This window comes from Dermacentor andersoni, chromosome 3, assembly GCF_023375885.2.
Source record: "Dermacentor andersoni chromosome 3, qqDerAnde1_hic_scaffold, whole genome shotgun sequence".
In the NCBI taxonomy this organism is placed as follows: domain Eukaryota; kingdom Metazoa; phylum Arthropoda; class Arachnida; order Ixodida; family Ixodidae; genus Dermacentor; species Dermacentor andersoni.
In genome coordinates this window covers 31,155,460-31,180,004 of record NC_092816.1, presented here as the reverse complement: position 1 = coordinate 31,180,004, position 24,545 = coordinate 31,155,460, and the positions used below count along the sequence as shown (strand labels likewise).

General features: G+C 46.7%; 3 protein-coding genes across 13 annotated transcripts in view; 1 reads left to right on the top strand and 2 right to left on the bottom strand.

Moving 5' to 3' along the window:
* The window catches only part of LOC126520841 (lysine-specific demethylase 2B-like), a 61,186-nt gene extending 57,920 nt beyond the window's left edge, over positions 1-3,266 (bottom strand). Inside the window, exon 1 of the mRNA XM_050169629.3 lies at positions 3,089-3,266. Within this exon, the coding sequence (XP_050025586.2) occupies positions 3,089-3,121 (33 nt within the window). The 5' untranslated portion in view covers positions 3,122-3,266. The remainder of the gene's footprint in view (positions 1-3,088) is intronic.
* Orai (calcium release-activated calcium channel protein orai) lies at positions 68-13,725 on the top strand. Of its 6 annotated transcripts, none has more exons than XM_050169670.3 (3): positions 68-165; positions 3,972-4,115; positions 7,592-13,725. In XM_050169670.3, the coding sequence occupies exons 2-3, from the start codon at positions 4,002-4,004 to the stop codon at positions 8,093-8,095; spliced, it is 618 nt and encodes a 205-aa protein (XP_050025627.1). In that variant the 5' UTR covers positions 68-165; positions 3,972-4,001; the 3' UTR covers positions 8,096-13,725. The 6 variants fall into 6 exon arrangements, with proteins under 6 accessions (XP_050025627.1, XP_072143218.1, XP_050025626.1 ...); XM_072287117.1 differs by lacking the exon at positions 68-165 and adding an exon at positions 3,347-3,486 and having other exon boundaries at positions 3,925-4,115; XM_050169669.3 differs by lacking the exon at positions 68-165 and adding an exon at positions 3,403-3,486.
* A 2,345-nt stretch (positions 13,726-16,070) lies between these two features.
* LOC126520842 (uncharacterized) overlaps positions 16,071-24,545 on the bottom strand; it is a 383,777-nt gene continuing 375,302 nt past the window's right edge. For all 6 annotated transcript variants that reach the window (XM_055065013.2, XM_055065027.2, XM_055065028.2 and 3 more), the window contains one exon: positions 16,071-18,017. In XM_055065013.2, the coding sequence (XP_054920988.2) occupies positions 17,780-18,017 (238 nt within the window). In that variant the 3' untranslated portion in view covers positions 16,071-17,779. The remainder of the gene's footprint in view (positions 18,018-24,545) is intronic.

Genomic DNA, 24,545 nt, shown 5'->3' with positions numbered 1-24,545 from the left:
CGGGAGACCGTATATTACTCGTGACGCCTAAGTTTCGACACAACTTGAAGTGTTTGAGTGAAGAGGTACTGCAACAGGCCTTAAAACTCTCAGGTGATCCGGTTTGTGGCAAATACACACTGACAGTGCGTGGTCTATTAACACGGCGATCTTATTCTCCAACAGGTAAGCTACCGGCAACTTTTTGAACGTAGGCCTGCTCTGCGTCTATCAAATAAACAAAACAAAATTGTGCAGGCATGCCTTAAATTGTATGACAGAGTGTACGTTAACAAACCGGAATCAAAATATAACCAGTGTTGTCAATAAAAAGCTTTGCCACAACCTAATTCTTTACAACAGCTTTATCGCTGCATTTGCCGAGTGATCGACAGCGAAAGAAACATCACGTATGCAAAGCTCACGTTATGACAAACTATTTGCTCCAAAGAAATCAACAAAGTAGCAAAACAGATGAATTCATAACACTAACTTTCCTGTCACTGTTCTAAAAAGTCACGGTAAAAAGGGAAATTCTGCGTTATTGAAACTAAAGTTGTTCAATTTCATATAACACAAACAGTTTCGAACATGGGCGGAGCGGGATGGTGTTAAAGGAAGAGGCGGGGACTCGCGACAAATGAAAAGGAAGAAATACAAGCTACATAATTCACAACAGCAACTCTTTTGTTTGGATTGTCAAACGGAACAGAAGGAGCAGAGTTTTCATTTGTCACGGCAATGGAAATCTCTGCCGTAGATGTTAGCAAACGTGGATCATCCAGCAGCTGCCTGGAATTTCGACAACTGAACTCGAGGTCTTTGTCACGGCCTTGTCTAACAGAACACTGGTGCCGCGGTCTGATGAACATCCCCTTCCCGAGATTCCGGTGGCCAAATGAAAAAATGCCGCTCGAAGGGTCACCGCTATGTCACAAGGGACCGATTATTAAACTAACCATATTTTTTAACGCGCTCCCACATGCAGTGCGGCCTTCGGAACCTTCCATCAAGAACCTGCCATTGCAATATTTGTTTACTAATATATTTATTTACTTATGCCGGCACTTCAACGACTCTCACTGTACCAACTATTTAAAATCACCTGCTTAAGTAACCTTCAATGATTAGCAAGGTTTTTCGTTGTTTATTTAAAGCCCCATGTACTCTCTAGAACGAAACAAAATTTTGGCTGCAGGCAAAATGTATACGCTTGACAGAGCACAACTTGCTCCAGGCGCCGACACATAACTTTTATTTTATTTTTTTTCTACTGTTCCCCGGGCAAGTGAACCAGCTTCTGCGAACCGCGTGGTGGCTATGAACGTCGCCTCAGTAAGTTCTGGGATGCCCAGTTCGGCCCAGTCTTGAAAGCGACATTGTGTACCCTCCGAGGAGCATCCACAGCAAGGGAAGCAGAAAAGAGGAGGAAAACACTTTTGACAGCATTCCGTTGTCGGTCGAGATCAAAGAACAGAGAAGACCCTCACGCAGTGACGGACGCCTTAAGTTTACGGCCTTCACCAAAAGCATCTTTTCAAGAATGAGCGAAAGCTACAAAGAACTACCCACGCCTGGAAAAATCGGCGCCACCCCCCCCCCCCCCCCCCAAGTCAGAGATGCCAAGGTCGCATTTGGTCGTAAGAAAAAAATATATAAAACCCGTAAAGAAATACGCTAAAGTGTCTCCACGTGGGTTGTCCACTGGAAACAGGCCCCTTCCTGCATTTTGTTTCCTCGTTCATTTTGTTTTCCAGGACAAGATTTGCTGTTCTATATATCGAAGGCAAGCACGGAACCACGCAGACACAAATACAATGAACACGACGGAGACTGTAAGCAGGCTAAGCATTTACTGAAAAAAAAAAAACGGCGCGCAAGTGTATCGGTGTTGTAACCGCTCGCCTGCTGCGTTTGTTGAACGCGCGATAAGGAAAACAGGCCGCGCGAAACTTAAAAAAGGGCACACCAACACGCGCGCGTACGCCAGCGGCGACTACTGAATCGCGTCGATTCATGTCAAGTAACGTAAACAAAAACACACCTAAAGGTAACGCGCAGTGTAATGTTGTTGCCCACTTAGAAGGAGATATGGGTAATTTCGATTAAAAACAAACAAGAAAACTGGCGTTAAAAGCAGCGAGGGAATGTTGAATTTAGAAAGTTTCGTTCGTATGCTCGCCACCAAAGTGTCGCAGAATTTATTCTCGGCGTATATGAATTACTAAAGGAATAAGCGACAACCGATGATTCGGAGATACAGCGAATCGGTAAACGATAATTGGACAACAGATTTCCACACCACACTAATAGTAGCCCCTATTCGAAAGCAAAACAGGCAAGGAACGCCTGTTGCTATTATCAGTACACATCACATTTCATGTGCAGTCCGCAAGAATAAATGCGCGACAAGGAAAACTGAAATAAAGTGTACTCTCGTAGTCCATGCACCTGACACCCAAACAAGCTTTCTCCTTTTTTTTTTCTGGCACAGGAAAAAAATAAAGTACAACTGAACACGTAGCAAACTGTCATATTGGGCGAGAAAAGGAAGTTTTATGAGCTTAATGGGTTATTTGCGATTTGTGCTGTTGCAGTGTACCATTGCTGGGTAGGAAACAAAAAGCTTTGACGACGCGCGACTAAAACCTCATCATTCACAACAGTAGGCAGGTGAAATCTAATCACGGTTTGCATCACCGCTACGACAAAAGTTGCAAGCTCTGAAAGCAGCAATTAATGAAGCTGATCACTGGGAAGTAACCGCGATACTACAACAAACTCAACACAAAGCGCGAGCGCAATCCGAAACTCCTCGTGCACTGCGCGCACACACGCGTCCAGGCAAGATTTTTTTTTCTTCTCAGACGCAGACAAAGACGGCCGTGCACAACCAGTAACGCTCGAGTCGGTACGTTTCTCCAACGCTTCCGCGTCGGCCCAAGAGCAGCACAGACCGTGTAGGTGCGCGCACTGCCACTTGATAACTTCGTGCGGACGCGAAAAAAACTCGACAAAATGGCTGCAAAGCTCAACAACCATCACTTTCGATGCATCGACAAGGGGAGAGATGGGCCTCGGAGAGAAGGCGCCTCGACGCTGTACGCACCAGCTTTCGCCGCTCCTCCGGGTCTTCCTCCATGGTTTGCCTCGATGAATGACGGCGCAAGAAGTTTCCGGAACAGAAATGAAAGTTTTACAAATTGCACGCGAAGCGCTTTGCCAATTTCTACCGAGCTGCAGCAGTGTATTGTTGGCGTGCGTGCGTGACCGCGAGTGTGTGCCTCATGACGACATAGCTCACTCGCTCGCTCACGCCTTCTTCCCTAGGTCACGTGACCCGTCCCCGCCTGCGCGCCTGCTGCTTCATTGCGTGCCGTATACGCATACTTCCGCTTATGTTCTGCTCGGTAGTCACTGAACCGCAAACAGTCGCTATCGGGCTCTGGAACAGCGCAGGGACGTGCCTTTTCATCTATTCGAGCTCCAAGTTGTGTTTGGAGAGAAGTAAGCACTCGATGCTGCAGAATACAACAAGGCACACAGAAGCACTACGTGCACTGGGCAAGTGTAAGGATAGGTGCACGCTAATCGATAATTTCCTCGCGGGGGTCCGAGCTGTCCGAGGGGGTCTCAGAATTAACACGCTCGCGCATAAATTAATACATCGGTTGTTTGTCTTGGGGCATGTCACAGGTAGAGGTGTGGCGGATAATTCTCGTCATGTGTGGCCACCTCGTTCGACTTGTGCGCGTGTCATCACTGGTGTAATATTATCTAGCTTGCATACATAGTAAACAAGTGCGATGCGGGTGCAGCAGTAGTCGTGCGTCTTGTATTGCGTGTCGGCTACTAGAATTCAGCGAGCTTTGGTTTTCGAGCTGTGTGTGTGATCGTGTCTGTGCCGCTTCTCTCTTGCCCCCATGAATATTCCTCCCGGAGCAGAGATTTTATGGACTGACTCTATCGGAGACCGCCCCAATATTATACAGGAACTGGTCATTCAGTCGTTGGTCAAGGAAATGAGCAAGCCGGAGAACAACGTCAACGCTCTGTCCTGGCGGAGGCTACACCTCAGCAGGGCTAAGCTCAAGGCCTCCAGCAGGACGTCGGCTCTTCTCTCCGGGTTCGCAATGGTTCGTGCGACGTTATGTACGGTTGTCTTTCACGATAGGCAAGCTGATCAGTAGTAACAAATATTACGCGTCGATTAGCCGCTTCTCATCAACGCTATGCATGTGTTTACGTGTTCTGCTCGGTGAATTGCTTTTCTTTTTCTTTGCGTGTATGTTTGTGTGGAGTTCACTTCGCTGTTGTATCAAGTGCCGAAAAATTTTGGTTGCTTTTAAGCACTTCCGTTAAGTCCGAGAAAACTGTTCACTCGTGGCCGTAAACACATGGGCGTTTGGGAAACTCCCTGGGTTACCGGTGCCACTCGGTCGAGGGCGATCCGGGACCGCGATTCGCTCCCTCCCGCAGCTTGCACAAAGGAGGCAATCGCGACCAAGAAATTCGATCGCGATCGAAAGTGCGCTGTCTCTGACGGATATTAATTGCTTGCGCTAATTTGCCATGACACACCCGTCAAGTGCCTCAATTACGGAATGTGTTAGCTCCGTAACGGCGCAGAGAAATGCTTTGATATTTTGTTTAAAAAAGAGAGTTGAACAATCTGACAGACCTTTGTTTCAGTTTCACTTCAAATGTAATTGAGATTACCTTTAGCTGTAAGCAAAACAGTCGGAAACGACGCCTTACCTGAGAAACACTGGGGAAATTAAAATAATTTTGACATGAGTGATGCAGCCGTTGTCATGGACACGCTGTCATGACAACATGCACAGTGAAATGTTGTCAAGTGAAAATTTCTGACTGGCCACTTTTGCTGGTTCTTTTGTTAATGTGCACAGCTACTGTGCAGTTGATATAAAAACCATGTACTGTTCCTGTTCCATCTAATAGTAATGTGCTGAAGCCACATCATTGTGCCTCACAGAAGCGAATAAAAGCAGAGAAAGTACACTATAACTCAAACTATATTTAATGCGAAGCATTATTGGAATTCATCCCTGTGTTCCTTTGTATGGTTGGCCAGGTAGTATAGTTTAACTCTAACTATATGATGCCAGTAAACGCCACTGTTCTGCGTAATGAAACACTAAATCGCAACACAAAACCTGCGTATCTAATGTCAACCCATAAGTATCTGCAAGGTGCATAGACCTCTTAATGGAATAGCATATGATATTCAGTGCCTTCTTTGATTTCTACATTTGGGCTGCAACATTCTTAAGCAACTGTGTATGTGCTACAGGATGCCACAGAATTCCATCTAGCATGGAATTTTAATCGACAAAGCAGTGCCAGTGAGGGAAAGGTTCTGACTGGTGTTGAAGTCGCAGGGCACGGTAGCACTGAACTTAGCATCACAAGTTGGTGGCTGGGCATTATGATGCTTCATTAGCCATATTCTTTCTTCCTTTTTTTTTTTTACTAGTTGCAATAATTTTTATAATTTCATGTTATTGGCAGCCCCTCCAGGACACCAAAGCGGCAACGGGAACACCAATGCTGGAACCCGGGCTAGTCTGTGGGTTGGAGCTCACTGAGGCCAGAGCATGCCAGAAGGTGTCTGTTTACAAAATTGGCTGTCCGTGATAACGGACAGCTGATCTAATATACACCCCTGGCATGCACAGGCCTCGGTGGGTCCCAACTCATGGACAGCCCTGCTTACAGCTTTGATCCCCTGCTGCCCCTTGGGTGCACCGGGGATACTGCGCCGCCTGCTTTATTTTAATCTCAGGTGCTCTCCTGAGGCCTCCATTTGCCTGGTACAAGTGCCCTCCTAGAGCAGTACCTGTTAAAATATCCAATCTATCCTCACGACGAAGAAAGCACCCCACGACGAAAAAACGCCCCATGCCTTCTGCACACCAATAAGATCCTTGCCCTAGTGAGCACATCTTTGGTCTGTGAAACAAAACAGTAAATCACATCTTAAAACCTGCTAGTTGATATTCGCCTCAATGTCGGTGAGGGAAAATTGAAGGTGTTGTGAATGTTGCGAAGGCTGTGACGCTGATTGCAAGGGGTTAACTGTTTAGTAAGATAGAATAGGCAAGCGATAGAATGGAAACTATTTAGACAGACATTCAAAAGGCTTCGAGTCAACATTTACAATGATGTTACAATTTAGTTTTCTTTCTCTTAGCCAAATCTCCACTGAATCCCCCTCCAACATCACCCTTGCTCCATCGTTCGTCCAATCAAACTGTGGAGCACGCGGTGTGCACACAACGCGGCTCCAGGGTGACATTATCTGGAGTTCCAATACGTCAAGGCCGTTGCTGCAAATCCTTTCCAGTGGAACAGGTCTCTTGTCTCTGAACCTCGCAAGGCACAGCCCCCCAAAGAAAACACTTCCACGCACATTGGGGCATGTGGTCCATTCAAAGAATGTCTCGGCATAGGTGCAGTCCACTGTCGATGTGTTGACTTCAAAGCCGCGGCACTGCCTCCACAAACCGAACGGTGGAAACCTGACTCGCAGTCAACCCGCTTGTGCACTCTCCATAAGCCACAGCTATCCCACCCCTTGGCAGCTATAACGCTCAGCAGCCATCTTGCTGTCGAACCATGCGTCTCTTTTGACCACACCGCATGGCCCTTACATGTAGTCACCTGCACAAACAATTCTGAACTCCACTCTGCTCATATAATGTCAGCTTTTAGGTATCTCTAATGTGCACAAACTTTAATAGAATAGCAAGCGGTATTCAGCAACTTCCTTGATTGTCTTAAATTTGTTATGTTTGTGGTACACATATTCGCACCACTGGGTATAAGCTCATTGGCCATTCCTCACCATATGTGCCCTGGTGACACAAGAGGTATAGAATGCTTTAAATATGTTTAGAAGTGTCATACTTCTCTGTGCTTGCACCATTCAACATCATTCTTCCCTTGACAAGTATTGTATATTACCTTAGTCCTCCTGACATTGCTGCATTAATGTCTCGCATTGTGCATTCACCTGAGTCTGTGATTGCATTTTGTCATAGCTTGTTAAAAACTCAGTCATGCCGTCACCGTCATACTACCATCATCGCCTTGCTGCTGTTATGTACACACTTGTATCACACACACAATTGCTTACCTTACACAAAAATGTTTGTCAGTGTATTAACGCTTTGCAGAGTTCCAAGCAGTGCTGGATAACCAGTACTTGTAAACATTCCCATGGTGCATGGGATATGCATAACGCTTTTTTCTAAAATCACTTTGCTTGGGCTGAATATCTAAGCTTTCTGTAATCAAAGTGCAGCTGTTACCATAACTTTTTTTATTGTGTTGTGTAAAAAATGTGTGCTTATCTGCACATTTCAAAAGATGGCTCATGCACCATGGTGTTATAGCACTTGTGTCCTTTGAAACTTGAGTTGTCTGACTTGTTTGTACTGCATTAGCCAATGAACGGACATTGTGTGCTTGAAATGAAAGGCCACAGGCCATAAATATCTGCCAATAATTCAGTTTTACAAGCCGCCTTGCAAGAGAGCGTGCTGGGCATTATAATCATGGCTCTTTCCAATTTGCTGTTTGCCTCCAGGTGGCCCTGGTGGAGATCCAGCTGAGCAAGGGCATTTCATCACAGCTGCTGGTTGCGTTCAGTGTGTGCACGACGCTGCTCGTGTCAGTGCACATGCTTGCACTCATGATATCAACATGCATCCTGCCAAACTTGGAGGCCGTGGCCAGCGTGCACGGCATTGCTGCTGTCTCCGAGTCGCCCCACGAGAAGATGCACCTCTACATTGAGACAGCCTGGGCGTTTTCCACCGTCTTCGGCATCTTGCTCTTCATGGCAGAGATTGCCATTCTCTCCTGGGTGGTCTTTCACGAGTATAGAGATGCCGCCCTTGCCGCCACCATCATACTCATACCAGTTGCCATTGTGTTTGTCGTTTTTGCCGTGCACTTCTACCGACAGCTCGTGACACACAAGTTTGAGCAGTCGGTGATGAGCGTCAAAGAGCTTGAGAACATGGTTAGCCAGCTTCAAGATGGAGGTGGGGGCAGCACTGACAATGCAGCATCACTCCTCAACGTCTGAGTTTGGCATTGCCCAATGAACGGTATTTGCCTGTTTTCCTGTCGGTGGGGGGCGGAAGTGATACTATGCAGTGAATGTAAGTTATTGCTGTACACACTGCCCGTCATTGTTCGACAGACATTCTGTGAATGATAAGTACATGCTTGTTTTGTTTGCCCACAGAGGCCTGTTTTGTGCACCACTTCAAGTGGCTAAAGCAAGGCATGATCTACTGAATGTTAAAGTCAGCCGCTTCAAGTCAATACTTTGATGCCAAAACCTTTAAAAAGCCTTTGGCAGATTTCTAGTTCCTTTCTGTGCTATGTTTGTACAACGTAGCTTGACACACGCACATACCTTTTCCTAAGCATGGGATTCTGAACAATAAAGGCCAATGGACAGTATTACATAATGTAAGATTGCACCTATTCTTACATGTTGTTATATCCAAATCTCGTGCAGATGTACATGTGAACCTTTTTCGCATCTCATTATCAGTGATAGTGTTGTCACTCATCCAACTATGAAACTTTTGGCTTTTGATGGAAATGGTAGTGTTGAGGCCTCGGATTCCAGTTAAGTGTTGCTTTAAAACCCGACATTTCAGCATTGGTCCATACTGGCACTTGTTCATTGCTTTAATTTTTCTCTCCGAGTAGTGTGGCCATCGAACTGTAGCCAGTTGGGCATGCCAAGTTCTTCCTTCAGGGACCTTGTGTAGCTGTCTCTTGGGAATGCAGCTGTGTGCATTTGCTTCCTATTGCTTGAGATGCACTACAACACACCAGTTTGTTATTTCTATTCCCAGTTCTTAGAGTGATGATCGATAATGGGTTTTAACGGTGCAAGGGCATCTTCGGCCTAAGAGTGTCAAGACTTAGAACAACTTGCTTACACAATAGTGGCTAATTGGTTGTAGTGTTCCGAGTTAATTCCTGGCCACAGTGACCACATTACGGTAAGGGCTAAGTGTAAAACATTCTTGTTTTGAGACAGTATGCATTTTGCAGATCATCAGGTAGACAAATTTAATCCAAAGCGCTCCACTGTGGTTGCCCTGATAACCCAGCTGCAGCTTGGGGATGTAAAGCCAGCGAATTATATTGAACTCAGATATCACCTGTTAGTGTGAAGTTAAAATGGTGTGCATGTTACTAGAGGTGGAATTGTTTGTGGTGCAAAAGGTTAATAAAGAGGAGATGGACAGAAAGAATGCCAAATGGTGCTCTGTCTGTCTGTCTCCTTTTCTTCTGCTAACCTTGTACGCCGCAGACAACGACCGGTATGCACTTACTAGCTCAACATTGTACTCTGTGTTACTAGAGACATGTGGTACTTTGACAAACTTCCATAATTTCTTGTGCACATATGCCTCGCAAATCTCCCTCGAGAACCTTCTGGAACAGTCTTTCAAACCAACGTTTTCACTTATCTTTAAGCCTTTCCACCAGCATCCTTTCAGCACAACTTGTGCACCGTGGAGTGAACTGTCAGTCAAGTTGCTACATGTCCATACGAAGGAAAAGTGAGCGCAAAATTCTAAATTATACAAAAATTACGAAGCGGACTAGGTAGGTGCTCACTGACAACTGAGTTGTGAGCACTTGTCCCGTCTGCTTTTTTTGTCTGTGTTCGCTGTCGTGGTTTGCTTTCTTTCATTCCTCCTTATATGTATAATGTAAGCCAGCACCCCCCAGTAGCAGAAGTCATTCTCAAATGGGCATTCCATACTGCATTTTTTCTATTTTGCTTGTACACCTAAACCAGGGACCACAATCATATGAAGCCAACAGACATGTTCTTTATTTCCTTTGTCATTTTATTGTCTGTTGTTTTGATATGATTGTGACTAACAAAAATTGGGCCCCTTGGTTCCCCCTCTTGTTCAAACCAGGTACCGTATTTCAGGTCGATCACATTTGGGATTATCACTTTCAGCAGATGCCAATTGTTCCAATGAAGTGTTGTGCTGCATGTTGCTTTGCACAGAAATGAAAGTGACCCCTGAAACTATTAAGCACATGGCCACAGCATCCCCTATAGAACTTCGCTCAAACAGCATGACTGACACAAGGACACAAAAGGAAACAAATGCCACAAAACTCTGTGTCCTTGTTTTTCGTGCTGTTTGAGAAGAGTTCCAACGATGAGCCAACTAGCCCTGCCCAAGATGTTGCTAAAGCATCCCCTACTTTTATGCATTTAACATACCACACTGTCAATCCGTTTTCTTTCTCTTCTGTCTGTATTCATGTTCGTCAAATATTTACTTTCTGCACTGTATTTCTTTTAATATAGCTCCAGCTTTTCAGGCCATATTGATAAAACGTAGTAGTGCCCTGAAACTAGCCATTGTTAAAAAAAGATGGCAGCTGTTTCAGTGGGTGCAGGATTTAGGCGCACAATCTTTTAAGCAATGCTGTAGGCTTTGTGTAGAGAGCAAACATTTTGCCGAGGGGCTTTATTATGTAAGGATTTCTTTTTTCCCCTACTTCTGCCCTTCATTGGCTATCGTGATTCCAATCTTCACTCTTGGCCATTTGCTACGGCAGGTAATAACAAATAGAATCCATACATATTCTATTTCGTAATTCTTTTGACACTCTTGTGCTGCATGACAATCATTGATGGCTAATGTGTGCGACACTTGCTTTATAAACACTGTACTTGTATTTAGTATGCATAATCTCAAGTCTTTTTGTTTTCTGTGTTATATAGAATATCAAAATCTTTAGACAAGGATATTTTAGTTTTTTTATGAGAAGGCTATGAGCGCAGCAAACGTGTCATTTTTGCAGAGGGGTTACTAGGCAAGGCATACTTTGCCACAAATAATGGAAGTCTCGGAAGACTCGGATTAGTTCACAAACATTCATTAATCTACTTTTTATTAAACCTTGGACAGCTGTTTATATAGTAAACTTGGAGGCATTCGTATCTTAATGCACCCTCATTTTTGAAAGATACTGATAATCGCATGTAACTCACAATAATTATCAAATTTCTATGCTCAGTCCAGGCAATATCAAAACCGAGTGCACTGGGAGTGGACAAAAGGCAGCCCAGCATCATGTCATGTGGAAACACCCTGCAACAAAAAGCATGTCGAAGTTTGACACTGAACTTCGCAGCAGATACTGATGCAACACATTTTACCTGCCGGTACACGCCATATCAGTATTTGTTGCGACATGCCCTCATACAGACTTTGTCACTGGGCATTTCCATCTGACGTAATAATGGGCTGCCTTTTATGCTTGCTTGGTTTCAATAGTGCCTGGATTGAGATTTGATAATGAATATATGGAATTAGGCGACATTTTTAAGGTTGTATTAAAATGGGGGTGCATTAAGATGCAAGCGCCTCCAAATTTGCCAGATAAACATATGCGACAAAATTCTAATAAAGATGTTAACCAAGCAAAGCATGTCTGCCTCATCTTACAACACCTCTGTAATAATGCAATGTTCGCTACACTCAGTCATTCTATAAAAAAAATCTTTGTAGTCTAAAAAAACTGGAGAAAATGAGTGCCCCATCTTCCAGTGCAATTCTTTAATGTTTGCATCTTGTTGGGCTTTGCAAACTGTTGTAATATCACATCTGCATTTAAATGGAAGATACGTCGCAGATTGCTTGAAGTTCCCTCTTCTTAATAGCTTTTACTTTGTTTCGTTGCTAGCTCAAGAAGTGGCAGCAATGTGCAACTTAATGCCAGCGAAAGTTGGTATGTGGCATAAGACTACCATCAGTGCTAGAAGCAAGTGTCACCCCGCGACAACTTCCTTCTAAATAGCATGTTCTGCTGACAGGGTATGATGCCGCCGGAATTGTGAACATTGTGCAGGACTGATCGGGCAAGCCCTACATGCCTGGAATGCTAAACAGCAGCCGTAACGAGCAACTTGTGCCCGTCCCAAAGCAGTCGTAGTGACATCCAAGTGGCTAGGCATTCTTAGCTAGGCTGAGACTACATCCTTTTCGGAAACTTGTGCAAGATTGCCCTCTGTTCACTGCCTGAAGAGTATAAAGAACAAACCTTTACACTAAATTTTGCTCAGGTGCCTTTAATGCCAAAGTTGTTCTTGTACTGTAACAAAAGAATATTGTGCGCCAATCTCGTTACGTCAAGAAAACAGGCATGTAATGTAAACAGGGTCTTGACAACGTAATTAAGCTGGAAAGTTAAGCCTTACACAAATGCTGGTGGCCAACTTGCAAGGAGTGAATACAGTGCAGGTGCTCTCTGCCTAGCAAAAGTGTGTCAGTGTTGTGCCAAGGCACAGACCAGGAACAATATATGCATATTGAAGCGCACCTAATCCAAGCCTCTTTTTTTTCCTTTACATAATGGAGTTAGAAATGCTCCCAAGTGTTTGCCTGTGTGCAAGGAATGTGAAAACAGATTTACACCATTTACAGCACCACAGGGAAATTTGTTGACTTTGAACATAACTTGGAAAACACATCAGCAGCTGTCGGGTGCAAACTACGGTCCTTCTGTTCTCTCACTGAATTAGTTCTAATTTGGAAAAGTGCAGCTTCCAGCATCCTGTGAAAGAGGCCACTAGGCTCTACGAGGCAAGGAACCATGTTTGCCTAGCACAGGGCTGCTACCACAAGTGTACTGAGCATCTGCTAAAAACGGATAAACAGTCACTTATTCACACAATCGCATCTTTCCATAGTTTCCTATCACATTTACTAGAGTAGACCGTGATGTTAGTGCGTACGGAAGCTGCAAGTATGCTGGTTCAGCCAGTATGGGAATGATGGATGGCACATGGATTTGCCTATGCCTTGTCCTTTGGGCTTCAATTTGCAACTTTTCAAATTGATCATTTTCAGCAGCACATCGAGTCGTAAACGCCCCATGTAAATGAACAGGGAACCATCGAGAAATATGCGTATTCAAGAGAAGACGTGGACAGGACAAGTGCTGCACTTACGGCTAAGCTTTTACTGTATCTTGTACATTTATACCCTTGCGTACACGTCTGTTTTACTAGTTTGTCAATCATTTATAAGGACATAATGTGACAACTTACCCAGCAAGAAACTGCTAAATGCCACAATGCACAATGACTGCGCATGTTCACGGAGACTTGTCGCTTTGCTGTGCTTACAAAACTACGCGTGCTTGGAAATGTAGAAACATAAAGCCTAGCAAAAAGGGATACAAACATTTGAAGCCAAAGACATGAAGATTAGACAGATTAGACATATCCCTGTAGCAACCATCATTCCCGACATAGCTGAGCAATTGCAACACCAGAGTTCCCTCTAGTAATTTGTTGTTGGAAACTCTATGCACCCCTTGTGCTTTTAGTTAGCGTTTTGACAGATAGCTCGCAGTGCACAACAATGTGACAAAAAGAGAGACAAATTTACATCGAAGATGGTTTTGATGACTGTAAGGGACACTCCAACTTTTTTTTTATATATATATAACTGTGCACACCGCTATTGCAGATGGTTCCCTGGACCCTTCCCTGCATTGTTTTGTACAGATGTACATAGTGTTTGTCTCTTGTACATTGAGGACACGCAAGTTGTACGAGAGGCCGGGACAGTGAAATGCATATAAATATATGTACATACCTCTGCAATGTACAGCCCACGCTATAGTTATTAAAGCTGTTTTGAAAAACGGTGCAGTGTTGTTTCACTTGGATGTGTATGGCGTCTGACATACCGGGAGAAGTGCATAACGGTGCTGCACATTAACCTGCGAGTGGTCTACATAACACACATTCTGTACATGTGCCAGCTAGAGAATGCTGCCAAGAGTGACATCTGACGTGTTTAAGCTTTCTGCAAATCAGAGCGCACCACACTTTGGCAGGGAAAGAAAAATGTATAGAAGCAGAGCCAACGGAACACTGACAAACTATGAAAACCACCAACTGGGTAGAACTGTATTGTGAAACAGTACTCAGTGGAGCTTGTTGCTGCAATCTTTCTAAGCACAGCAAGGGCTGTACTCTCACTCAAGCACTTTAGAGGATACAGTCAATCATAAGATTTGATATCGCCAGCATGGGTGCACTAATGTACCTACGGGTAATGGCATTTCTGACATAATGCCAAGACCATTGTTGCATGTAGAAGCCGACAGTCTCGTGCTGGTCGCACAATATCTTGCATAAGGGTTTTTATTCTTGAAAGTGAACAACCAGCCAGCCAATAGGCAAGTGTAGAGGACAATAAGGTGGGCATAGTTGGAAAACACTTGGATCATTTCTTCACAGATAAGTTGAATGAGAATGCTGCATATAATATAGTGCAAAGGGAAACTCTACAATAGCCCTACGAGTCTCAAACGCAGCAGAATGTTATTTGTTTCTATCTTAAATGCAGTAAAACTGCAAGAAAAAACTTGACCATTGTCCAGAGTGTCCTGTGTACAGATAGCACAATGCATTCACAGATGTGGCCTCATACTGAAGTAAAAAGTCTTGTTTCTTTGAAAGCCACAGAAGCGGTTATGATCAATTGAAAAAGGTAGTTGCCATATGTGCGTGTGATTCATTGCTCAAACAAGCCAGCTTGGCTTTTTTGTTGTTTCCTATTTGGGCTCGATTCAATGAAAAAACATTAGACTGTCTTATGTGCCTAGTGCCACGTTCGGTCACCAACAAATAACTTGAACTCTGTGGGGACTGCCTGGAAGACTGAATAATTAGAAGTCTGAAATAAGGAATTTACCAGAAAATTAGTTTATTAATACTATTAAAGTGTCACTATACTAGTTTGTCAACACATTGCTGCAAACACCTATGCTATCAGTACTGTACCCTAACGCTTCTTCCTTCGAAGATGGGAGGTGGCGGGTTCAAACACCTTATAGTGTACATTGTGAACCGACTACCGGTGAAACGGTGATTACGTGCAGCTTTACTTGGCGTCTCATCATGGAGAACACAATTAGCCGCATAGCCAACTAGCCATGGATGTGGTTGATAATTGTGGAGGCTGTTCGACCCGGCATCACTTTAATTCCGGCTGCAGAGTTCTACTTTAGTCTTTAGATTTGTCCTGTTGCAGTGTTCTACTTTGGTCTTTAGATTTGTCCTGTTGCTCTCCTTTCCTCTTTCCTTTTTCCTCCTCTCCTTCCTATCTTCCATTTCTGTGTTGCTGTCACCTCCCTTCAGAAGAGTAGGCAGGCGTTGTGCCCCTTCCGGTGGCAGTTGCCAGCCTGCTCCTCGCTTTCTCTTTCCTGATACCTGTGTATATGTGTTCAAAACAAATAATAATAATGCGACCTTGTCAGTCTTCTTTTTTTTACTATTTTCATTTTGTTATTATAAGTTGACATTAGTATGGACAACACAGGCACCAAATCAACATCCCCTGGCAGCTTGAATAGACGTCGATTGCACTCCAATAACCAAATGGTCACAGGTTTCTTCAAAAGTCATTGGCCAGCACTTCCTTTGTCAGTGCAAACATTGTGGGTGGAGTTGACGCCATTTGAAGCTACTAGATGATTCCAAGTGGAAAAAATTTGCAACTGCAGCCGAAGAAGTCGCCATAGACCATGTTGCCAATTAACGCATAAATGAACAAATGCTGGACGCATTAAATACTCATGAGAAACTGCAAATGCAGCCATTGTAAGAACTTGGCATGGCTTTTCTTGTGGTTTCAGCACAGTTAACAACAACAGGATCAACTAGGTTTCAGTTTCAAGGAGGTGCCAGTGATGTACCAAAGCAAAAACATTCTTTTTCAGCTCGATACTGTGGCTGAATTAGCATGCAGTCTGAATTATTGAATGGTGTAGTGTAAGGCATGCAAAAAATTTGGTCACCATTATAATTACACCTGTGACACACGTGGTAGTGCTGAAAAAATGTCCAAATAATTGAGCATCTCCAAACATCAATTGTTGATCGTATTTGCGAGTTTGCTGTTTCACTAAAGCAGATGCTGCCTCATGCAGCATGCCTCATTCAACATGTCTTTAACTGCACAGTAGAGAAACAAGAAACATTTTTTTGTGTATATAGAAAACTTTAATGATTTTATATACATAACAAACCAACACTAAAAATTGAAAAGTGACAAGCACATGGAGGCATGCACACACAGACATGCACCACTGATCTGATTTCACCTGGGTTAATGCTGACTTGGAATGTTGCACAGTCTATGCATGTGTGTACGTGTGTGTGCATTGGGGTTTTAACCACAATTGACTGTAGGCATGTAGGAGGGTGGCAAACACCAACACAGACTTTCCTGGGAACCTAGAAACGCACGTTAACAGAAACGCTGGGCACCTGAGGTATTGCTGATAGCGTCCATTATGTATATAGATAACCTCTTTTTCCTCTGTGTTGGATCACAGTTTGCTCCCCAATGCCTATGTGTATAATCTAGTTGTGATAATTATGCTTTTTCCTAGGTTCGCAAAAAATTTCAAGTTAGCCTATAGAGATCTCTGCTAGCTCCTATAAAAAAGTTTGATTGAACTACAGCAGATGATGACGCGCTCTGTGCGCAAATTCAGTTCGGGTTCAAACAATGCGCCAGACCTCGCGCTGGATTCAGGATGAAGTTTAACAAGGCATATTGTCGCACGCATAGTGGTCCTAAGTCCTCCAGACCAGAAGCCTGGCTTCTGTTTGCACTCTCTCACCTCGAGGAGCGGGGGTTTGCTAAAGTTTGTAACAAACTGAAGTGGGGACTGCACCCCTCGACATTCGAGGGGAGCAGTCATAAAACTACATGACAGCTCTGTGCTCTGGAGCAGAGCCAAGTTCCCACTTCAAAGATGCAGTTAGCTGGAAGCCAAAAAGAATTGCTCGAGCATCTTCGATAATGGCAGGTGCAAAGCTGCTATGTCCTCCATTTCTTGCTTTGACATTTATACACCATCCTTCCCTTTCATCAGCTACATGGCAACCGGAACCTCAAAAAACTTCCTTCCTTAAACCCGTTGCAGCGCTTATTCGTTGTTTTATGCTTGGGTGCAATCTTTAACGTTGTGTAATGGGGATGATGCAGTGCAGCACCTGATCACCTCTGGTGCATCTCACTTCTGCACACTTTGTGACAAAGAGTTCTTTACAGGGGAGAAGACACAAGGACACTGCAGATGAGAGAAATGAAAACAGTCAATGATGAGCATACAGTCTGATGAGACCTAGCAATTCCTGGTAAACGTAAAAAATAATGTCTCGTAAAGGAAGAAAGAAAGAGAGTAGCAACACAAGCATGACACATTGGAAAACAGTGGATGAGCCACGCAATCAGTTACCTGTGACCTCATGCAGACTACTCTTGCCTGAGGACATTCACCTGATCTGTTCTTTGCTAACGCAGTGTTGATGGCCTTCCCAGGGTCGTCTACTTAAAATATGAGAATCCAGCTTTAACGCAGTTGGCAGAATTCAGTGTCGCCACAGTACCGAAAGCATAGCCATATGGAGGGACTCCAGCTAATGCAGGTGAAGCCAGTGCTCACTCGCTGTTGCACTTATACGTCAGACTAAACTGGCCGGGCCAGTTCACTGGGCCTGACCAATTCCAATTCTTCGAGAGCACAAGCCAACTTCATACCAAAATGAAGGCTCAAGCAAACGTTCCACTGGAGCCAGAGAAACATTCTCTGCCTGGGCGAAATGGTAGGCGAGTTCTGCCATGACCAGAAGATTGCCTAGGTCTGCGCCAGCACATCAGGACCAAAGCAACATAGTCTAGAAGGACGTCTCCTTTGTCTTTCCTTCAGGCGACTTGCTGTCCTCGCTAGCAGATGCTGGTTCGGCTCCAGGTTCATGCACATCAGACGGCTGCTGCGCCAAGGACAGCTGCAAGGACTGACTGCCCTCGCGAGAATGTGCCTGCGTTGAGCTCGACTCGCTCTTGGCGTGTTCGGCATTGTCGTCCGACACGTCTTCCGTCACTGCGCTCTGGCGCTCCAGCTTCAGGCTTGCCCTGAAAGGGGTGCGGTGGGGTTGGGTTACAAAAGCAAAAGCAAGGACATTGAGCACAAGGTTGTGCATAAAACAACAATCAAATAGGCAGTTTTCGCTCAAAGGCGAAACATTGGAAGCAGCAGCAAGGTTTAACATTGCATTGGAGCTCCTTACAGGGAAGAGGAGAGCGTGCTGACCACACCGCCATGGCCTAGCAGGCGGCTGACATCAGTCAGCAGCGGGGGTAAGGATGGAAAGGAGATAAGAAGAGAGCGTTTATAGCTGGCATCTCTGTAGCCCTCAAACTCCCCACACGGTGTTCTAACAATACGCGGAGGCAACATGATGCGACGCAGCACACGAGACAACTGCTGCTGCGAACCAGAAACGGCGCCCTGGCAGACACCGAGCACGCTAGCGCGATGAACGCCGACAGCGCCACTGTCGGCAGGGGGCCACCGATCGCTCTCTCTCCATTTCTAGAGCATATCTCTTAGACACACGTTCCTGCGGCGAGCGTCGGCGTTGTCCGACGGCGTAACAAAGCGAACGAGCGTCGTGATGAATTAAAGCGAACGCGGAGCGCTGCGGGAGATTAAAGAAAGGCAGTAGCACAGGAGGAGGGTGCATCAGAACCATGAAGCGGAAAGCAGAGGGGAGACGTCCTGCGCGTGCGCAGAGTAGCCGGTGGCCGGGGAACGGTGTTCGTAGAAGTGAAGGCTGGTCCCTGGCTGAAGCGTCCGTAAAGTACTGGTATTCTTTCTAGGTGCTTCTATTCTTGGATCTGTTTCACTGCCGGACCCTGTGATTCAACGCTTCACTATGAGGGCCGCCCTATATCATAGGGCGGCCCTCATAGGCCAGAGCGACAGAAAGCTGAGCTAGTTGGTAAGAATTCATTATGCAAAAAAGGTGACGCGGTTAGTTGATAGTTGGCGTTCGTGTTGTCCACTTCTCTTGTGTCCTGTCTGCACGCCTCACCTTCTTTGCATAATACGTCATAGGCCACCCCACGATATATATATCATAGGGTCCGAGCGCTTCTGCGCTCACGTATGATCACCGGGATCGGCCGATTGCGAAGGTGCACAATAACAAACTAAAAGAATAGAATCGAGCGAAAGGAATCATTTCATTATACCGGCCCTCATGCAGTGTTGCGCATGGCATGAACGGCGGTAAATAGTGACCAGCGAACAGTTTGCGCTTTACTGTCTGACCGAGGCCACATTATAATTCGTGGGAACGGCGCGGTCCCTCAGTTCAGGCCAGGAGGCCCCAGTCCTGGCCGGCCGCGCCCAACAGCGCCCAGCCAAGGCCCGAACCACCGCTCGCGCTCCCGAGTCACTTTGTCCTCCACTTCTTCGACTGCTGGCTCCGGTGCCGGAGTTCCGATATATTGCGACTGCAAATGCAGAGACGAGTCGGTCTGTCGGCGGGCCTCGACCCAGACTCAACGGCGCGGAAGCGCCCGCGCGCCACGCGTGTGCACGGACTGGACGTTGCGCGATTTTCGCCCACATGTTTGTCTGTCGATATTCGCTTCAGGGCGGGCGGCAAACGCCGCGTCGCTGGCGGCTGGTATGAATCACAATCGGCACAATGGCACGATAGATGATGCAGGGCGCGGCGTTGGGTGTCGACGCGGCGGCTGTGGGAAAAGGAAAAACGACACGCTCAACAGCCGCGCAGCGAGGCAGGAAGGATTCGGCTTCCGGTGAGCACCTGGCGCGATAAACAAAGGCTTATACGCTTTCAATCGCGCTCGCACCCTCACCCCTCTAGTAAAGCCCTTGCTGCTGTGCACCTTCCGCAGCTGAGTATGTCCAAATGAGGTGTGCATTTGATAGCGTGCTTTGCGGCTCTCAATTAAGTCGCCGGGAATCGAAACCGCGACCTCATGCTCAGCAGTACAACGCCATAGCCACAGAGCCACCATGGCGGCTTGAATCTCAGTGATATAAGTAACGTATCTGGTTCGTGCCAACGACCCATTTAACAGCGCGAACTTGGGACAAAGAACGGCGGAAGAGACAGACGTAGACAAGCGCTTGGCTACGTCTGTCTCGTAAGGCAGGTTGCGAACGTAGTTGCCGCGCCTACTAAGGGCGCCCCTCGCGGCGGCGAGCGCGCACCCGGCGGCGAGCGCGCACCCGGTAGGATAGGACCGGCCCGCTTGCGTTCGGAAAGCCTGTCTGTGCACTGTTTCGCGCGTAGCTGTTGCCTTTTCTGAGCAACGCCGAAGTGCAACACGAATTGTTGCGTAGTGGGCTGCAACAGCACGTACAGCAACTCACCAGGAACGAAGTTTTACAGGTTTCCGAGCCGACCGTATGAAGTAGAACGGCGTCAACACTGGATCGCGCTTGTCCGACGGCAGAAGCAAGCTGTTTTATGTTCCCGTGTTATGACAAGTACGTTAACGCTGAATTCGTTGCTTCTACAGCAGTGATGGCAGCAACGGGACACCTGCACTGCGTACCAGGATATGCAGAAAACAAAGTACAGTAAACTCTCAGTTGCACGAACGTCGGTTTAACGAATATTTCAGAATAACGAACTTCTAGAAAATACCCGGCAGTTTTCCTATGCATTCAATGCAAAAATCTTTCAGTTAAACAAATTTCTGAAAAGCGAATATTTCAGTTGAACGAACTTGATCAGCGGACCCGGGCTCATTTTTGAAATCAGCTCAACGAAGTTTTGCGCTCTGCAGCGCTGGCGTAGCCGACGCCCGCCGCCTCCAAATCACCCCTCCAGCGGCGGCTACGTGCAGAGTGACAGTGAGCTGGTTACCTGTGCTGGGCTATCAGATCTAGAAATTGATTCCAGTGTTATAGTCCCGAAGAAGAAGAGTGTGACGAGGAGGATGCACTGGCAGAGGCAGATTCAAATCTTGTAATTCTAGCCGAGACTGTAGGCTACCTTGGAAAGTTGCGAGACTTCGTGTCTCAGCAACAGACTGTGCCAGAGGAAGTGCACATATACATCGACTCTCGGGACAGTTTTGTTACCTCTTGCGCTGTAAGAGCACCAGTGCAAATGAAAATTGTAAGAGTGCAAGGCCCGCCTGTGTTTACACTACACCCTAACAGGTGTCTGACAGTGGGCTCTTGTACACAATTTGACTTTCGCAATTGATTAGTTTGGGAGTGAGACGTATCAACGCCCGCACTCCATTTAACTACTCTCTTAAAATAAGGGTGTCTCTGGCCCTTCAGTTTACTCCTGCCCCTAAACTCGCTAAAGTTTTCTTTTACTCTCTCACCATAAATGGTGGCTCGAGTCCCTGTTTGGCGAAATGGGTGAGTGGAAAAAATATCGCGCCAACTATAAAAACTTCACATGCGAAGTTCTAACTACAACTACATTCCTGCAGCCTTGCCACGATTGCTTCAGTAGTATATACAACTAATTTATAATCAATTGATCCAAAGTGAAATTTCGTTGCAGTTGGCCTTTCAATGGATAGTTTTAGATTAGGGGATGCAAGCGGCTTGCGTACGCAAAAACTAGGGGCGACGGTACTGCGCACGCGCAGAGCGAGACGTAGGCGTCTGCGCATGCGCAGTACCGTGGCCCCTAGTTATTGCGTACGCAAGCGGCTTGCGTCTTCTAATCTAAATCTCTCTAATGCCTATCATTTAGCGCGTGGCAGGACCACGTGGTCGAATGACGTCGCTGCCTTAGGCTGCTGACGTTCGAGCATGCTCGATCGAGCACTATAGTCGTTCACGTTCGGCCACTGGTATGTCTTTAGTACTTGGCATTTCTGCGCGGACTTCTGCTACCGGCATTGAATAGTAGCAGCACTCGAACTCACTTCCGAAAGCATGCAGGTAGAAACACGGGCGCCCGTATCTAACGAGTGTCCAAAAATTTGCGCCAGTGAAAGTGAGCGGCACGAACCATATGAACTTACAAATGTGAGTGGGACAGAGTGCTCACGGAAAACATTTAAATAAACTTCCTCTATACTCTAATCACCAGCAAGGCCAGAAGGTGAGGAAAAAAAAGAGGGAACGATAACTTTCCCGCTGCAGCGCAGATACGTTCCTTCGCGACAGTTCGCGAAAGACCGTGAATCGCTCGGCTCGTCGGGTGTGCCTCCGGCGGACAGCCGCACGGCGCGAAACGAAGGGCGTCGGTTGGCTGCCTCCCCAACCGGGAGGTAAACACGTCGGTGAGCCAGCGCGGTCTCCCTTTCATCGGGGAAACCGGTCCTCGCACGGCCATTTTGCAAGAAAAAACGACGCCGTGGTGAAAAAAGAAAAAAAAGGAAAAGAAGGATGAGAGAGACCCACGCAAAAAGAAGCTCCCTCTCCGGTTAGAACTCAATCGGACGCCCGAAGAAGAACCATCGCCCGATAGCTTTTCCTGTAGTCAAAGTTGTAATTATGTAAACAAACTTCGCGTAGTATAGTCGTATGAAGAAACCTCAGCGTCATCGAAACGGTTAGAACATCGACAACAGACCGAAAGCAGGTGGATGCAAGAACGCGTCCGCCCGGCAGGCTTTGGCACCGGACAACGTGGTTTTGTGGATACGTTTACACGCAACAGCCTTCGCACAGCCTTCCGCAGCGAGCGCTAAACATGTCCGCGCATTCGTCCGTGTCTGAGAGTTGCCTTTACTACTACTAAAGCTACGTCGTAAGTGGACCGGTACAAACAGCCGCACGACGACATTTATATGACATATGTCAACGATTATATGCAAGTATGCGAGCCAGCATACAGGCATATCTCATTCTGCTCTATTGATCTGCTGCGTGCATGATTACTATGGCAAAGGGCTACTTGAACGTCACTTCCCAATCGGGCCACAGTACTCCGTAGACTGAAATATATGACCGCCCCGTAGCACGACACTGGCGCGGTATACGCTGCAGTAAGTCCTGCTGCAAGGAAAGCGCGATTTAGTTTTAAGCTTGAGATCGGCGTTTTCCCTTTTTTCCCCCCCTTCATGGTCCCGCCGCATGGAACGGCTGTACAGCCGGCGGTTTATTGTTGAGAGGCCTTGCTTGAGAAGCGCGTTACAAACACATTTGGCGACGTGTGCCTACCGTAGGGCACGCGTCGCATTAGATAGGACACACTATGGAGAGCGGGGATCAGAGCGGGCAACCGGTGCCACCTTGTCCTACCGCGACGGTTCCGAAGCTCTGTTTGGCGGCACGCTTTCGTGAAGTGTCAGCGGAATGAGCGCGCAGTCGCTGGTAACCAGTGCGTCGCGATGGGCCTTGCCTTGCTCCGTGCGTAAGTGGGACGCGCGGGGAGACGCGAACGGCCCCAGGGCACGGGGCTGCGCCCATTAGCGAACAAAGCTTCTGTCCCCAAGATACGTGACAATCGGCGCCGTGCCACGAGCGTGCTTCGGGCGGTCGTTTTGACGGCAAAAGAGAAAGGAGTTTGTGCGTATACGTCTGGCTCCGACGTGGGTGGGCAATGCACGTCTTATGTACGGATGGCCACTATTCACTGCGCGCGCCGTGGCTGTCTTGACCGCCTTGAGGACCCCTCTGGAGCATAAAGGGAAGCAGACGGTTCCGGTACCGAGCGGACGCGGGTCCGAGGGTGTTGACTAGCAGTTCATGAGGCAAGACGCGTGTGTCCCCCCCACAGATGGCTCTCAGGGGTGGGTGGCCAGCGCCTGCTACAGTTCCGCGTGTCACCCTGCGCGAGCGACGAATGTCTTCTTTGTGTGTAGGAGGCTGGCATGCGGTGTCGTAGCTTCTCCTTCAACCAACCGCCACATTTGACGAGTTTTGTTTTGTTAGTGTTTTATTGCACCAGTGGGTTCTGGCTCTGTTGCTTTAGGCTGTGTTGTTGGTATGCCTTTTCGTGGAACGAACAATTCGATATGAGTTTGTGGCCCTCTCCGGAGTTGTGTCTTTATATGATTTATTCAGGGAGAGGAGTCCACACTTTGGACTGTGTTAAACGAAAGCGGCCGCAGACGACGTCCCATATGTGAGGGCCGGCGGACAACTCACGCGAGGATCCTCGCGCAAATTTAGTGTACCAAGAAACTTTCCATCCTTCACAAAAGCCTACAATGGTGATTGCACTGGAAATGTTTGGAGCAGGGCATCTAGGGATAACGTGGCCCCTCTTCCCCCGACAAATTGTTCTGCACCAGAACGGCTTCAGATCTAAGCTATCAACACAGAACGTACTCCTCCAAGTATATGAAGAAGCACTCCAGAACGTTCCCAGGTATGGAGAAAATGTAATAATGGCCCTAGACATCAAAGAGGCATTCGACAATGTAAGCCACGAAGCAATCCTCACGGCTTTGGACGACCTGAACTGCGGACGAAGGATTCACGGCTACGTCAAGGCTTTCCTGTCAAACAGAACGGCAACCATAGGCGTTGGAGAAATTCGGGCGGAGAAGTTTCAAACACCTAACAAGGGAGCACCGCAAGGGTCGGTGATCTCACCCACGCTATTCAACGTGGCGGACTGGCACGAAGACTAGGGGATATTGGCGGCATACAACACCCAACTTACGCCGACGACATCACCATATATGGACCAACAC

Bases quoted from the DNA above. Each gene is read 5' to 3' on its own strand.
- Orai (XM_072287117.1), top strand. From the start codon at position 3,378: ATGTTCTGCTCGGTAGTCACTGAACCGCAAACAGTCGCTATCGGGCTC. The intron at 3,487-3,924 runs GTAAGCACTCGA...CTCCCGGAGCAG, and splicing joins CAAGTTGTGTTTGGAGAGAA to AGATTTTATGGACTGACTCT. The intron at 4,116-7,591 runs GTTCGTGCGACG...GTTTGCCTCCAG, and splicing joins TTCTCTCCGGGTTCGCAATG to GTGGCCCTGGTGGAGATCCA.